This window comes from Chelmon rostratus, chromosome 15, assembly GCF_017976325.1.
Source record: "Chelmon rostratus isolate fCheRos1 chromosome 15, fCheRos1.pri, whole genome shotgun sequence".
NCBI classification, from domain to species: Eukaryota; Metazoa; Chordata; class Actinopteri; order Chaetodontiformes; family Chaetodontidae; genus Chelmon; species Chelmon rostratus.
The window spans coordinates 1,801,939-1,816,163 of record NC_055672.1 but is presented as its reverse complement, the minus strand read 5'-3'; the positions used below and the strand labels follow the sequence as shown (position 1 = coordinate 1,816,163).

Sequence of the window (14,225 nt, the reverse complement as noted above, 5' to 3'; positions counted from 1 at the left end):
ACAGGTCGTGTTTACTTCACAGTCACTTCAGCTTTATTACTCATTTAGTCATCAGTCAAGTTAGTTCACATCTGGAGGCGACTCAGTCAACCAGGAGAGATCGATGAAGGCTGAAATTCAACATGACCCGATCTGATCGTCTGATCACGTTACCATGACATCCCTTTTTTTTGTTTTTTCAAGATTCAAGATCCTTTACTGTCATTGAGCATCACATGTCAATGAAATTTTCATTGCAACCCCCCTGTTAGAAACAAGATAATAAGAAAGATAAGAAAGATTAGAAAGAATAAAATTAAGATAACTACAATAAAATAAACCAACGTGCAATAAAAAAATATTCGTAAATGCAATTAAAAATATACCAGAATGAAAATATACTAAGGCAATAAACAATAAAATATGCCAGTGAAATGTTTCGTATATTTTCATTCTGGTATATTTTTAATTCCATTTAGGAATATTTTTTGAACATCAGTTTATTTTCTAGGTGATTTTTTTGTATCACAGTTGATATAATGATGCTAATAATGGAAAATATCCTCGTTAATGTCATGATATCGATTTGTGTCCAGTTCCACATAACGACCAATCACATGTCTGCATTTGCAATTAGACATGACAATAAACTAACTCATAGAATTGTGAAGTGTGAAGTGCAAACAAACAGCTTCTTTTCATCCTAAACTGTCGCTTCAGAAACTTGAACCTCTTCAGCGTTTGTGCAAAGTAGATGAGAAGTGAACGTAAAGTGTGATTGGTTGCTTTTATGTCCAGACGTCACGATGACGATCGTCTCCTTAAACCGCTAAACTGTGTGAACATGTGGCCTCTGCAGTTTTTCTTGCTGATGGTGATCTGTGATTGGTTTGCTTCCTGCGACAGGGTGAGCCAGCACAGCAAGACCACCCTGATGACGGCCGACAACCTGTCCATCTGCTTCTGGCCCACGCTGATGCGTCCGGACTTCGAGAACAAGGACACGCTGTCCACCACCAAGCTGAACCAGGCCGTCATCGAGTCCTTCATCCTGCAGAGCGACTACTTCTTCCACGGCGGCGAGGTGGCCGAGAGCTCCAGTAGCGAGGGCACGCCGCCGCCGCACTGCCACAACATGGTGGAGGCTCTGCTCCCGCTGCAGCTGCCCCCGCCCCTGCAGCCGCAGCAGATCCAGCACACCCTGCACCCCGACCCGCTGATCTGAGAGCCCCGGGAGCATGCTGGGAAATGAAGTCTGGGGTTGATGGCGCTCGCCGCCAGCTGCTCTCGGCCGATTATCGCCTGGAGGTGGTCTTCTGCTCTACAAAACGATGGTCAGCTGTTCAAATGACATAAAACAACCTGATTGGTGGATTTTGAGGAATCAGCAGCTGCTGTTTGTCGTCAACTTTGAGGTGACGGAGGTTTGGGCCTCGAGACACGTCGACGGTTTGTTGGATTAATACTAATCTGTGAGATCGGCTCATCCTGCGAGGTGAATCCTGGATTAGAGAATTACAATCGGACGTCACCTTTTGGAACTAATTTTTTGGATCTGACCCCCCCTTTTTACGACACGAAGCCTGAAAATTATCGATGAATGAACTGATTTAATTTGGCACATAACGACAACACTACTCGTTAAGCGGGGTCCGGCTCGGACTCCGGGGATAAAGGTTGATGAAATAGCACAGCGGGGTCCTGAGCACGTCCCTCTTAACCCCCGCCCGCCTTTTCCCTGCTTCGAGACGAGAGAAAAGGGAAGCTGGAACTCGGAGAGTCCCCGTGACTGCACCCCATACATGAAACGCCTGATTCTGACTCGCTGACTCCTGTGACTGACTGCTCGCTCGACGCCCTTCGACTGACTGACTGCTGGCTGGAAGGATTTCAGAGTCTTCCTGCAGATCTCCACATTTCTTCTTCTTCTTCTTCTTCTTCTTCTTCTTCTGCATCTTCTTCTTCTTCTTCTGCATCTTCTTCTTCTTCTTCTTCCGCTTCTTCTTCTGCTTCTTCTTCTTCTTCTTCTTCTTCCTTCTTCTTCTGCTTCTTCTTCTTCTTCTTCTTCCTTCTTCTTCTTCTTCCTTCTTCCTTCTTCTTCTTCTTCTGCTTCTTCTTCTGCTTCTTCTTCTTCTGCTTCTTCTTCTGCTTCTTCTTCTTCTGCTTCTTCTTCTGCTTCTTCTTCTTCTGCTTCTTCTTCTGCTTCTTCTTCTTCTTCTTCTGCTTCTTCTTCTTCTTCTGCTTCTTCTTCTGCTTCTTCTGCTTCTTCTTCTGCTTCTTCCTTCTTCTTCTGCTTCTTCTTCTGCTTCTTCTTCTTCCTCCTCTTCTTCCTCTTCTTTTGCCGTTTGACCCAGATCTTCTCAGTAAGGCGAAGCGAGGGGACGAACTTCCTGCCAGAACTTTCCCTCCGACGTCAAACAGGCTCGCAGGAATCTGAGAAATCGTGGATTATTTTTAGTCCCGGGCAGGTGGGGGGGGGCCGCTTCTTTTGAATACTAAAAGACTAGAATGAAATGACCCCTCCCCTCTTGAACTTTGACCCCCCTAAAGGACAGCACATGCACGATTTGTGTCAAAGGTCCCACATGCCAACTTCTCGTCTGTTTGCGTAGTTTAAGTTTTTATCGTTTGGACTCTTTGTTTCTTTTCTTTTTTTAAGATGTTCTGTTTGTATCGTCTCATTTCTACCCAGTGTGTGTGTGTGTGTGTGTGTGTGTGTGTGTGTGTGTGTGTGTGTGTGTGTGTGATGACGATGATGTGTGTGATCTGTGTGAACTGACCTGAGGTCTGTATTACAGCCAGTTTGTACCTTCTCTGCAGAGGGAAGGAGGGATTCAGGAGGGAAAAAGGAATCAAAAACGTGGACTGACGGACTCGTAGCGCTCCGTACGAGAGAATCGGACTTTACCGACTCGGCCTCGTCTCCACGGAGCGTCCGTGATGGCACATGAGTGAGGAAACCACTACGTCGCGATGTATCCTGGATCTGCGAGGAGGCGTCTTCGTCTTCCCGCTCCGTCATTTCTGTTTTCGTTCCGTTGGTTTGTCGGAAACTAAAATTTGCATGTCTCTGTTTTGCCACTTAGTGAAAAAAAAAGAACTTTAAAGTAAAAAAAAAATGAAATGAAACACTCCGAAGCTGTAACGGAGGTCTTGTTCAGATTTGCATCGTTTTATCTGAATCTTTTGGGTTTAAGGGGAACATTTCCACAGAAAACTCTCAGAGGGGATTCAGTGTTTGCATTTCTTTCTTTTCTCTCATGCAACAAATCCACTCTTAATATCATATTTTTGGTTATATGTTGAATAGTTTTCCCTAAATAGAGGAAAGAAGTATATATAAGTATATATATACATATATATATATATATATATGTATGAACCAGTCAGCAGCAGAGGCTGCTGGTTTCGTGAAATACCACGGGGTACTGGACTGTGTGATCTGTCAGAAGCTATAATCATGTTTCTTTGTGGTTCTGATGGTGGAACTGAAACCCATCGTGTGCGTGCGTGCGTGCGTGTGTGTGTGTGTGTGTGTGTGTGGAGGGGAGGGGGTTTGAGAACAGATCGGTAGGTTTGGATTCGTCCCTCTTGGCTTTCTTCATTGATGACGTGGAGGCGGAGCGATGGCGGCGAACGGGTCGACGTGTCGACGCGCTGAGCGTCATGAATCCCCGATGATCTTAAACACGAGGACGTTAAACGTTTATTCCACAAGTCTTTTTAAGATTTGGAGGAAATTATACATCAGTGAGCTTCATTTAACACGTCTGTCACTTCATGTTTGGATCATTTCCATCAAGTTTCCTGGGAAACAGTTTTTAATCTGCACTCAGTCCAGTTCTGCACCGACAGCTCAGGTCTGAGGATTTACGTTGTGACATTGTGTTCCTGCTCCTCGTACCTGAGTAAATGATCTAAATGCGTCTTACGCTGGTGATTTGGTGCTAATTATAGATAATAGATGGTGTCAAATCAATCCGTTTCAGCTAATTGCTGCATCACAGACGGTCTTTTAATCAGGACACAGCAGGTCAGCTCAACATGCAGAATGTGTCCCGACAACTTTTCACTCACAACCGAAAAAGAAATTCAGTGTTTGAGTTGAATTAGAAGAAAATCTTTTAATCTCCTAACGACAGCGTCCCGACACGTTGTTTAAATCTAAAGTCTCTGATTCAGTTCGTCTGTTCGTTCACAGTAATGTTTGTCTGATATGATCCAAGCTTCAGTTTTTCTTTACCGCAGCGCACCTGATGGAATATCATTGGTCCAGGTGTGCTGAAGGTAGCCGCAGAGTGACGTCAGGTGCTGAAGGCTCGTCAGGGATCCTGCTCCGGTCTCTTCCCCTCCCTCCTGTCTGCAGCCCCATCAGCTGCCGTTTCATCGCATTGTCCTTAAACTCACCATCGATCGGCTGGGTCCCTCCCGTGGGGGGCTTCATACCCAGAATGCTTTGCTCTGCCAGTGGCTGTTTGTGTGATGTTTGCTGCTGCCAAGTAGAAAAGGTGGAGGGGAAGATTTCTGTTCTCCGCAGCGTCGTTTCCACTTTAAAACCGCTCGGATGAGGATCAGCGAAGGGGGGGTGAATCCAGTTATTCAGACATGTCGAGCGGGGGTGCGTCCCATGACGGACGCGTGTCTCCTGTGTCCTCACGTGACGCTGGTCAGCTGTTTCCTGTTCCGCTGATGTTGGTGTCCAGATTGAGATTCAAGCTTTTCCTTTTCGTCCTGTCAGATTCTGACAGTTTTCAGTTCATTTACGGAACCGTTTTATTTCTGAAAACACAAATTATCTCCCACGAACACGAAACTGTCGAGTCTTCCAAGAGAAAGTTGATCTGTTTGGCTCGTTAAAGTCATTTAAGCAAACGTTCAGACCTTCGCCGGTTGGCCTCGGCAGTGTTCGCTGTTTCTGGTCTTTTTCTTTTATATTTAATATTTTTGGTTTTAATCACGACGTGAGAAGAAATAAATTAAAGGGTAGGAAAAAAAAGGAATGAAGCCAACATAGATCATTTTAGATTTTAATTTGGGGAAAAGGAGTCAAACCGTCTCAACGTGGCCACAAATCTGATTTAACAAACTTTGGAGGACACCTTGAAGGGGACACTCGTCCGGAACGGGACCCGCCGCAGACAAATGAGGCACAATTTTCCTGTGAGATGTGAATGAGAGGGTAACGGGTGTGTTGAGGGGATAAATATTCAAAATGGAACGTAGCCAAAAGCCCATTTTAAGGTTTTATGACGTTGGACTGAAGAGGACACTGAAGGGCACATTGAAGGGAGCGAATGGCAAAGAGTGGAACAGAGCCAAGAGCACCTGAACTACACGCTCCAGTCTTTTTTTTGTCGTTGGGGGGTGGGGGTGGTGAGGGGGGGTTCAGCAGCTGCTAGATAATAAAAGATTAAGCTGTTCGTCTGTAGTTTTTCATCAATCAATCGACTGTTCTCTCTACGTTCTGTCGTTCTGTTGATAAGATCTGCTCTCATCCAGTCACTCCGGTGTACAAACCAACTGACTCCTAACGTCATCCGCTGTGTATTATAGTAAATAAAAATGATTTTCAGAGATGAAAAACTCTAAAATAAGTTTTTTTTTCTGTTTTTTCTCCATAATGTTTCCAAATAAAGTTTCTTTTTTTCCAAATCTGCTGTGTTTCCTTCCTTTAAACTTTGCTTTTACTTTATATTAAACTCTGAAATCTGATCAGGACTCAAAGATGTGTCGTCTTTCTTTAAAACCCAGAAGGGTCAGAGGTCAAGAACAGGCTTCAGCAGTGAAAGCAGAACTGTGAGCTCCAGGAGCGTCTGCAGTTAGAAGCTGTTGTACAAACTGTTGAGATCAACAATAAAATAATATAAAATAAATCCTGAAGGAGACGAAGGCTCATGCAAATCACATGAAGTCATTAAACGACAGTGATGACGTAGCAACGCTCCACTGGAAAAATGCTCCATTGACAGCAAAAGTATTCAAAGCTTTATTAACACACAGGCGACTCACTGCAGGACTGCGTTTACACAGTGCTTTTACTGCACTGTGTTCCTTCAACACTTACCTTTCAAAATAAGAGTTGATAGAAAAACCATGTGATGGACTGAAAGGCTTCAAGGCTTTAATTTAAACTACTCTTTGAGGCCCAAACTGATAAAACTGCCCAATATTTCATGCAAAAGTCAAAAAAAAGAAAATATTTTGTGTGTCAGAACTTTGTTTTTTTGTGTGTGTGGACTAAACTGACCGTATATGATGTAGTTGAAAGCAGCTCCACCTGCAGCAACATTGATGCTTCAGTATTATTAATGTCACACGGAGCCAGAGATCAGGAGACCAGCAGCACTTTCAGAAATATCTTTCCATTAATGTAACGGTGAGACAAAAGGAAGTAAAAGTACTCGTTCGACAAGAAGGTGTAATATTACTAATATTACTAATCATTCATGTGTCTGCAGCAGGTGGAGATGAACTCATTTATTTACTGTTCTGTTGGGAAGCTTCTATAAAGACAATCATATTTTATCACCTAATTGTATGTTTTGTTTGCAAATTATTGATCTGTAGAGTAATTAGTAACTTTATCAGTGGGATAAATGACGTGGAGGAAAAATCGTTTCCTCCTCTAACGCAGCGGAGTAGAAGTATAATGGAAGTGTGTCCTGATGGTGCTGTTAAATAAATACACTTCACTGCTAACGGCAGCTTTATGGCCAGTCACTGATAACAATGGTTGTGTTAGCATCGTGGTTTTAAATGTCCTGCATTCAAAATGTAACTTTATAAAGTGCAAAATATTGACAACAAAATGTACTTAAAGTATCCAAAGTAACTAAGTATTTTAGTCATTAGACAACAGAACAGACCCCTTCAGTGTACTGTAATATTACTGGATTATCATTAATTTATAAAAGTGCATCATGTTTTGTCAGCTGATCATGTTTCATTAATAAAATGTTAATTGTAAAGCAGAAGTCCAACATTTCCACTGTAACGTAGTGGAGTAAAAGAAGAAAAATGGAAGTAATCAAAGTGAAAGTGCTTCAAAATTATACTGAAACACTTAAATGAAGGTATTTTTCAGAACTGCCCACAGCAGAGGTAAACAATAGCTGAACTGATTCAGTGGTAGAAGCAGTTACACGTTAATTAATACAAACAGCAGACATATTAGTAATATAAGTAATAGATTTACAGTTTGCTGTAATATTTGTATGTTTTATGTTTTATGTCAACACATGATTGAATGAAGGAGATTAATACCTGGACTCAGGAACACTTTGTGTTTTTATTGTACAGAGTTCAGAGCAGTGACCTCCAGCAGCCTGCTGACACTCACATGTTGAGACGGTAAAGGGCTCCATCTAGTGGTTCAACTCTGAACTGCAGAGCACAAACTCCACAGCAGGAGTGTCTTGATCTTTTTGCAGAATTAAATCTTTTGTTAAATTGATAGTTTTAGTTTTTATTTAAAATCTCAAACTCTTTCTGTAAACGTATCTGTAGCTCTTCGTATTATACACCTGCAGCTTTTCCAGCTCCTTTGCTCTGCAACATGCAAAATAAAGTAAGTTTGTATTTCAGTAAAAGTATAAAAAAGAAGAAAATTCTCAACATCAAAATATACTTAAAGTAAAAATAGTAATTATGCAGAATCTGTTATATCACTGGATTATAATTACTGATGCATTCAACACTTTGATGTTGCAGCTGGAGCTCATTTGAATCAATGAATACTCAGCTAGCTTCTGTACCCCCCCCAATCTATAATTATTCATAATAATTTATTTGTTATATTTTTTAATTATTAATCTAAATCTGCAAAAAAAATAAATAAATAAATAAAAAAAAAACACAAGTAACTAAAGTTATTAAATACATGTAATGGAGTAAAAAGTGTTTGCCCTTTGAACTGTGGTGGAATATAAAGTCATGGAAACAAGTAGTAAATACAGTAGTAGTAGTAAATGTATGAAGTAAATACAACTCAAAGCTTCATCCTGAACTGCTGAAGTTCGTCTTACACAGCTGGTACATTAACAGCTAATAGAACTGATTACAAAGCGGAGTGGTGTGTGGACCGATCCGGGAACGTGCACAGAGCCTGATGAAGACGTTACTAATGAATGACATTGAATGAAAATATTAAAATGGGACAAAACAACAATTCTGTCCCGCCTGCCTCCTCCTGGCTCAGACAGGTGTGGTCACAGGTAGGGGGCGGAGTTTAGGACCAAGTGCTGAAAAAGCCTCTAAAAGCGTTATGATACCTTCACTTTAGTCAAAGTAACCAAAATCAATAATCAGGAATAATCATTTTCATTACAGGTTGCAACATTAGACTGACGGCTAATGGTTGTCAGCTAGTTCAGTTAGCGTTAGCAGTGATTGCCTCAGCTCCCTCTTCACAATGAAAACAGAAAAAAATGGGTAAGTTTGTCTACTTTCGGGTTAGTTGAACGTTAGATGAAGTAATTGTGAGTATTTTCAGATGGTTGTAGTTAACAGCTAACGTAAAACTACTTTCTAACTTTTCAGCAATACTTTCTCAGTAATGTTAGCTACAATAGCATTAGCTTTAGCTCGTTCTCTGGTTTTGACTTTCTTTTCTTAATGATTTCTTCATGATAAACACAGAAAAACGGTTGTAATTTTTCATTTTATGCCATTTTTCCATCATTTTAACATTAAACTAAGCAGCTAATCATGAGAAGTTTCCCATACAAGTTGAAGGCTGTACAGTTTACTAACTATAGAAAATACCGTTAGCTACTGTTAATACTGTTAGCTATCGTTTTTTGGTAGCTAGCACTAGCATTAGCTTGTTTTATGGTTTCGATATTTTGAAGCTGAAAAACAGAAACAAATGTTTTAAGATAACTTGTAATTATGTAAATTAAAATCTTATTGTGGTGAACAGGTACCAGGACATGACCTCAGCATTTCTGGCTAATTCTGAGTATTTTGCCCTGAACATGAACTATGTGAAATAATAATTAGTGCTAGGTAGCTAATGTTAGCTTAACGTCTCAGTCTTTATATTTGGTGAAGCTTGCGGCAGGTAGAACACACACTTCACACTGAGGACATTTACACTGAAGGTCACACTGACTCACTGAGGTGATTAAATTCAGCTCATAATCAAAATATCTGTGGTGAAAACAGTTCACCTGCTGTTAAACACAGAAATATGAACCAAACAGGGAAGACTCACATAAGAGTTTACTCAGCTGCATTATGTTGATGAAAGGCCTGTTTTTGTCAGCAGATGGCGCTGTGGGTTAGTTATATATGTTTATAAAGTGTATTTGTACTGCATGTATACAAATACCTGAAGATGTTTTTAATTATTAGCCCTGAGTATTTACAAGGTACCAAAGAACCAAAGTTTAAAGGCCTTTAAGTTTGCACAGAACAAACTAATGACAACAAATGAAATTATTTTTATTAAAGAACTTTCAGTCTATACACTGATGTTATCACAGGTTAACAGAATATCAGCACTTTTTTCTTTTAATTTCAGACAGAAGAGAAAATATTGATTGATTGAAAGCTGATATTTCGTCGAGTTATTTGGAATTAATATTTCAATTTTTCTTAAAAATGTTTCCATGTTTGGTGGAGTCAAACAACATATGAGATATTTATTTATGTATTCATATATTGTTTGTCTGTTTAATTACTGACTTGACTCGTGTGTTGGTACGTTCTTGGTTTCTTAATATGCCGTTTAACATCTATATCAAATGTTCATACTTGAAGTGTTTTGAATGTTTATGGTGCAGGTTAAAGTGTCACATTTAAAGGTTGGAATAAAATTTGTTTCATTCAATCTGCTGTAAAAATGTTCAATTGTGGATCATTTGAAGTTTAGTTTGTCTTTGAATTAAAAGCTTAATTAAACAAAACTAAAAATATCAGCAGATTCTATTTTGACACGATTCATTCGAGGAACCTCCTATAAATAAAACAGAATAAAGTGTGGACACTTGTTACCGTGTGTATTGATCACCTTGATTGTCCTGTGAACACACTGCATTGTTCTCTGCTGGCCGTCCTGCGGGTACCTGTCTTCCTCTGCACTTCCAGGAGCCACCAGCGAGGGGCGGCGATGGCTCCCAGTCATCCCTGTGCAGCGCCTTCTCCTCCGGCAGAGAAAAAGAGCGAGCAGCTGCTTCTCTCATCCCAGCCTTTGCTCTGTCATCCCCCTCCTCCCCCTCCCCCCTCAGGAAGGGGAGCACCACACCCTGTCGGCCAATCAGAGCTCAGCTCCACCTTCTCCATCACATCATCTCAGTTTCCAAGGTAACAGGGCACCCCACTCTGTCTCGCTCTCTCTCTCTCCCTCCCTCCCTCTCCCTCTGTTTCCACACTGAAAGGTGCCGCATCATCATCATCCCTCCCATCCGTCCATCCCACCGTCCCACACTGAGCTGGTGGCTTGTTTAGCTTTAGCCTCCTCTCTGTTAGCACCACCTCTCTCTCTCTCTCTCTCTCTCTCTCTCTCTGTCTCTCTGCAGTGGGATTGCCACAACATCAAAGGCACCTCCCTCACACACTCTCTCTCTCTCTCTCTCTATCTCTCTCTCTCTCTGCATCCTCCAACATCCGTCACTCAGGAAGAGAAGAAGAGAACGAGGTGGACTAAAGGAGAAGAAGAAGAGAGATGTGGTACGTACAGCTCAGCCTCTGCTACCCTGAGTAACCTCCCTGCTGCTGTGCATATATGACAGAGTGTGTGTGTGTGTGTGTGTGTGTGTGTGTGTGTGTGTGTGTGTGTGAAACCTAATCCTTCATGGAATGCTGATTTAATGAGCTGTGTGATGCTAACGCTACCAGAATGATGCAAGGAAAGAGAGAAAAGGATAAAGAGAGAGAGAAGCAGAGGGAGGTGACTCCCAGCCTCCCTCTCCTCTCTCTCTCCCTCTCTCCCCCCTCTCTCTCTCTCTCTCTCTCTGAGCTTTTGTTATGGAGGCCTGCTCTGCAGAAGCTTGCTCTGCCTGCTGCATACAGAAAGAGGCCAACACCTCTCCTCTGTTCCCAGTCTGCTGGCCTGCTTCATACTGGGCCGTCTCACTGGTTTAAGTCTCTGTCACTGGGCTAGAAACCTCGTATCGTTGTGAGTGTTGGTTTCAGATGCTAAATAGCGAGTATTTCTGACCTGATTTCAGCTTTGTTTTCATCTCAAAGTTCAGATTGGGAGGACTCGGGGACGAGTGGAGTTTTGACTTTGGGGTCTTCTTGAAACAAACTCGTTTGAATGACGCATCGCCATCGGAGGCAGATTCAAACATGTCGATGCTGACGAGATGCAGTTATTGTAGAAATGGAGGAAACACTCTGAGACATTCAAGTTTGTAGGAATTTGTGGTTTTGGACTCATTTGAGCTGTTTAGACGCTGACCACTTCCTCTCCAGGCCTGTTTCACAGCAGACATGTTGACTTGTCACAGCAGTAAAGGTACAGGTGAAACACATGTTGTTAACGGTGGCTCAGTTCCAATTAGTGTCCCAGTGTCCTCACCAGTGAGCCAGAACGCATGATACCCTCAAACTAAATGCCGTTTTTCATGCCATTAACTGCACCTGTGCTTCTCCAGCTACGACATGTCAGAGAGTCTACAGGAAACAGGTGCAGCTGAACTTTCATCAATGTGAAAAACTCAGTACTTGTGTTTCCGCCGTGCTGCTTCGACTCTGGAGTGAAATGATGGATCAGAGCTCACACCTCTGATCACAGATCAGTTGACTGTTTAGATCACTGAACAGCTTCCTCACTCTTTGAACATGCGTCATCATCTCTTTATTATCCTGCTCAGTGTTTACAGGTGAGTATTTCTCACCTCATCTGACCATCGTTGTCCGAATACTTGAGGAAACAGTGAGAAGTAACGTAGAGGAGGCAAGGAAAGGAAAGGAAGTGAGGAGAGAAGTTTCCTTTGAGGTTTACATTCTGTCAAACTCAGAGACATGTGAACCAGTCTGTATTTTAAAGGCTGTAGGAGGCAGCATGAGTCCTTCACCCGAATCCACACCTGTAGGACATACAGCAGGTTGAAATCCAGGGAAATATGGAGGAAGTCGATGAGGAGCTGTTCATCAGCCATGTCTGTTGTTGCTCATCAAAGCTGGGTGGGGCAGGTTTCCACCTCATGAATGGACCCTGGCATCAAAGACACTTCCTGTCTGGGTGCTCTTGAGTTCCTTCAGACAAAGCTTCCTGAAAAGCAGCTCCCAGATGAACAAAGAGGAGAATAGACGAAGGAAAGGATGTGTGGAGAGCAAAGGTTTTAAAGGTTTTCACGTTATCATGACGAGCAGAAGTTGATCCAGAACAGCACGAGTGGTCGGTCCAGCTCAGCTCGCCGTCTCCACAGGATGTGATGTCACCATCTCCAGGGCTTTTGAACTGTGCTGAGCGGCTGCAGAGAGGCGCAGATGTCAGAGGAAAGGCGAGGAAGGTTAAAGCGGGTGGAGGCTTCTCCTGTTACAGATGATTTATGGGATTAAATCTGAAACAAAGACGGAAGAAAGCTGCTCTCTGTGGGTCTAAACTCAGGGTGACGACGCCGGGGAACGAAGAACCTGATTCGACTTCACGGCTGCAACGAGCTGCTCCCGTGAACAAGATGATGCTGATAGTCAAAGTCCCGTCTGCTTGTCAAGCTAACCTCTGCTCCACCCGCCTCAGCTTCACAGAGTGGAGGCTTCGTTCTAATCAGATGAAACATGACACTGAGCTTTTCGGTCCAGTTACGGTCAATAAGGCGTCTTCTGCTGCTGCAGGAAACTGGGCTGTAACGAAGATAAAATACTTTTCTGTAAATGTTTTACAAACACAGCTTCCACGAGGCCGTGATACATGTGATCGGTGATGCTATGACCATGTTACACCTGCCATTATCATGCATCACAGGTGATGCAATCACAGGTGTGAACGGCGACCACTTGTGTTAGCATCACTTCTGCTACATGGTCAGAAGGTCCTGCTCACAGGTATTACATGTTGCCGTGTTTGTTTGACACTGGCTAACAGCTGGCTAAGAAAACAAAGAACTAATGAAGCTGTTTGGGCTGTTCCGACTGCTGAGACTGATGAAAAAGGGTCTCTGGATCTGGATCTGGATCTGGATCTGGATTGCTCTCACCAGAACAACCACCATGTCCTGCGCTGATGAGGTTTGTTCCTGTTCCGTCCTTGTCAGGGACACATCAGGCTGCATTAGCGTTTACACGAGAAATGCTACGTGGTCACATGTGTCCCAGACCACCTCGGGAAGTGGTCTGAGTGATCGGATCGCAGCGCGTCTTGGCGGTTGTTTAGCGCCGTCCACCTGTGATCCACCTGTGATCCACCTGTGATCCAGTCGCCCCCAGGTGCATTTTAGTCTCAGGTGTAAACAGGGTCTCTGACTGAGGAGTCATCCATGTTTTTTGTGTTCAGATGAGGACACGCGGTACGATTTTTGGATAATTTGTTTGGAGGCTGTTCCAGCCTGTTGTTGTTGGACGAGGTGTTTGATGTCTGATTCCACCTCTGCTCGTCGTTCGCTTTACGATTATTGTTGATGTTCAGGACTGAAGTCGGGATCGTTGAACATGAGAAATAATTCCACAATCAAGCCTGACCAACAAACATGGCCACCAAACGACCGTTCCTCTGTTCATCGTTGAGTCAGCGTGCGTGCTGTGCTTTGGAAGGTCTTTGTCGGTTTCAGTTTCACTTCAGTTCTGTTTTTAGCTTCAGATGCTGCTAAGCTGATAGCTAGTTGGCTAATGTGTTGTGACACAGGTTAACTGTCTCATGACGTCTGCTGTGTGTCTCCTCCGTGCTGATCTGGAAGCTGAACTGGATGTTTGGGCAGGTGTTATTCCGGCGGATGACACAGTTTGGATGGAGGATGTCTGTTGCTGCGAACCTCTCCTGCCGTTTGTTGACACGCTGCTTTGGTTAGCGCGGGATGATTGGCAGTAATGCAGGAGGTTCACTCCACACTCGAGTGCATCAGGTGGTCAGAAGCAGATAGAAGCTCTCAGCTGTTAGCCTGCAGACCTCAAGCTGGTGTCCCAGAGACGATGCTGCGACCCCTGCAGGAAGCAGCTCGAGGTCCATCAGGTTAGATTCACATTTTTTAGATTGTCTTGTTATTCTAATGTTTTTATGAATTTTAGCTTCATTTGAAGAGCGCTGCTACGTGGAAGGGTTTTCTGTCTTACTGATAGCCACCCTCCAGCCTCCTGCCAGC

The 14,225-nt window shown here is 43.0% G+C and overlaps 1 protein-coding gene across 2 annotated transcripts in view; it reads left to right on the top strand.

The window, feature by feature from the left end:
* Positions 1-2,018, top strand: part of arhgap5 (Rho GTPase activating protein 5) — a 48,742-nt gene extending 46,724 nt beyond the window's left edge. For both annotated transcript variants that reach the window (XM_041954381.1, XM_041954379.1), the window contains exon 7: positions 886-2,018. In XM_041954381.1, the coding sequence (XP_041810315.1) occupies positions 886-1,204 (319 nt within the window). In that variant the 3' untranslated portion in view covers positions 1,205-2,018. The remainder of the gene's footprint in view (positions 1-885) is intronic.
* Positions 2,019-14,225: the final 12,207 nt, after the last annotated feature.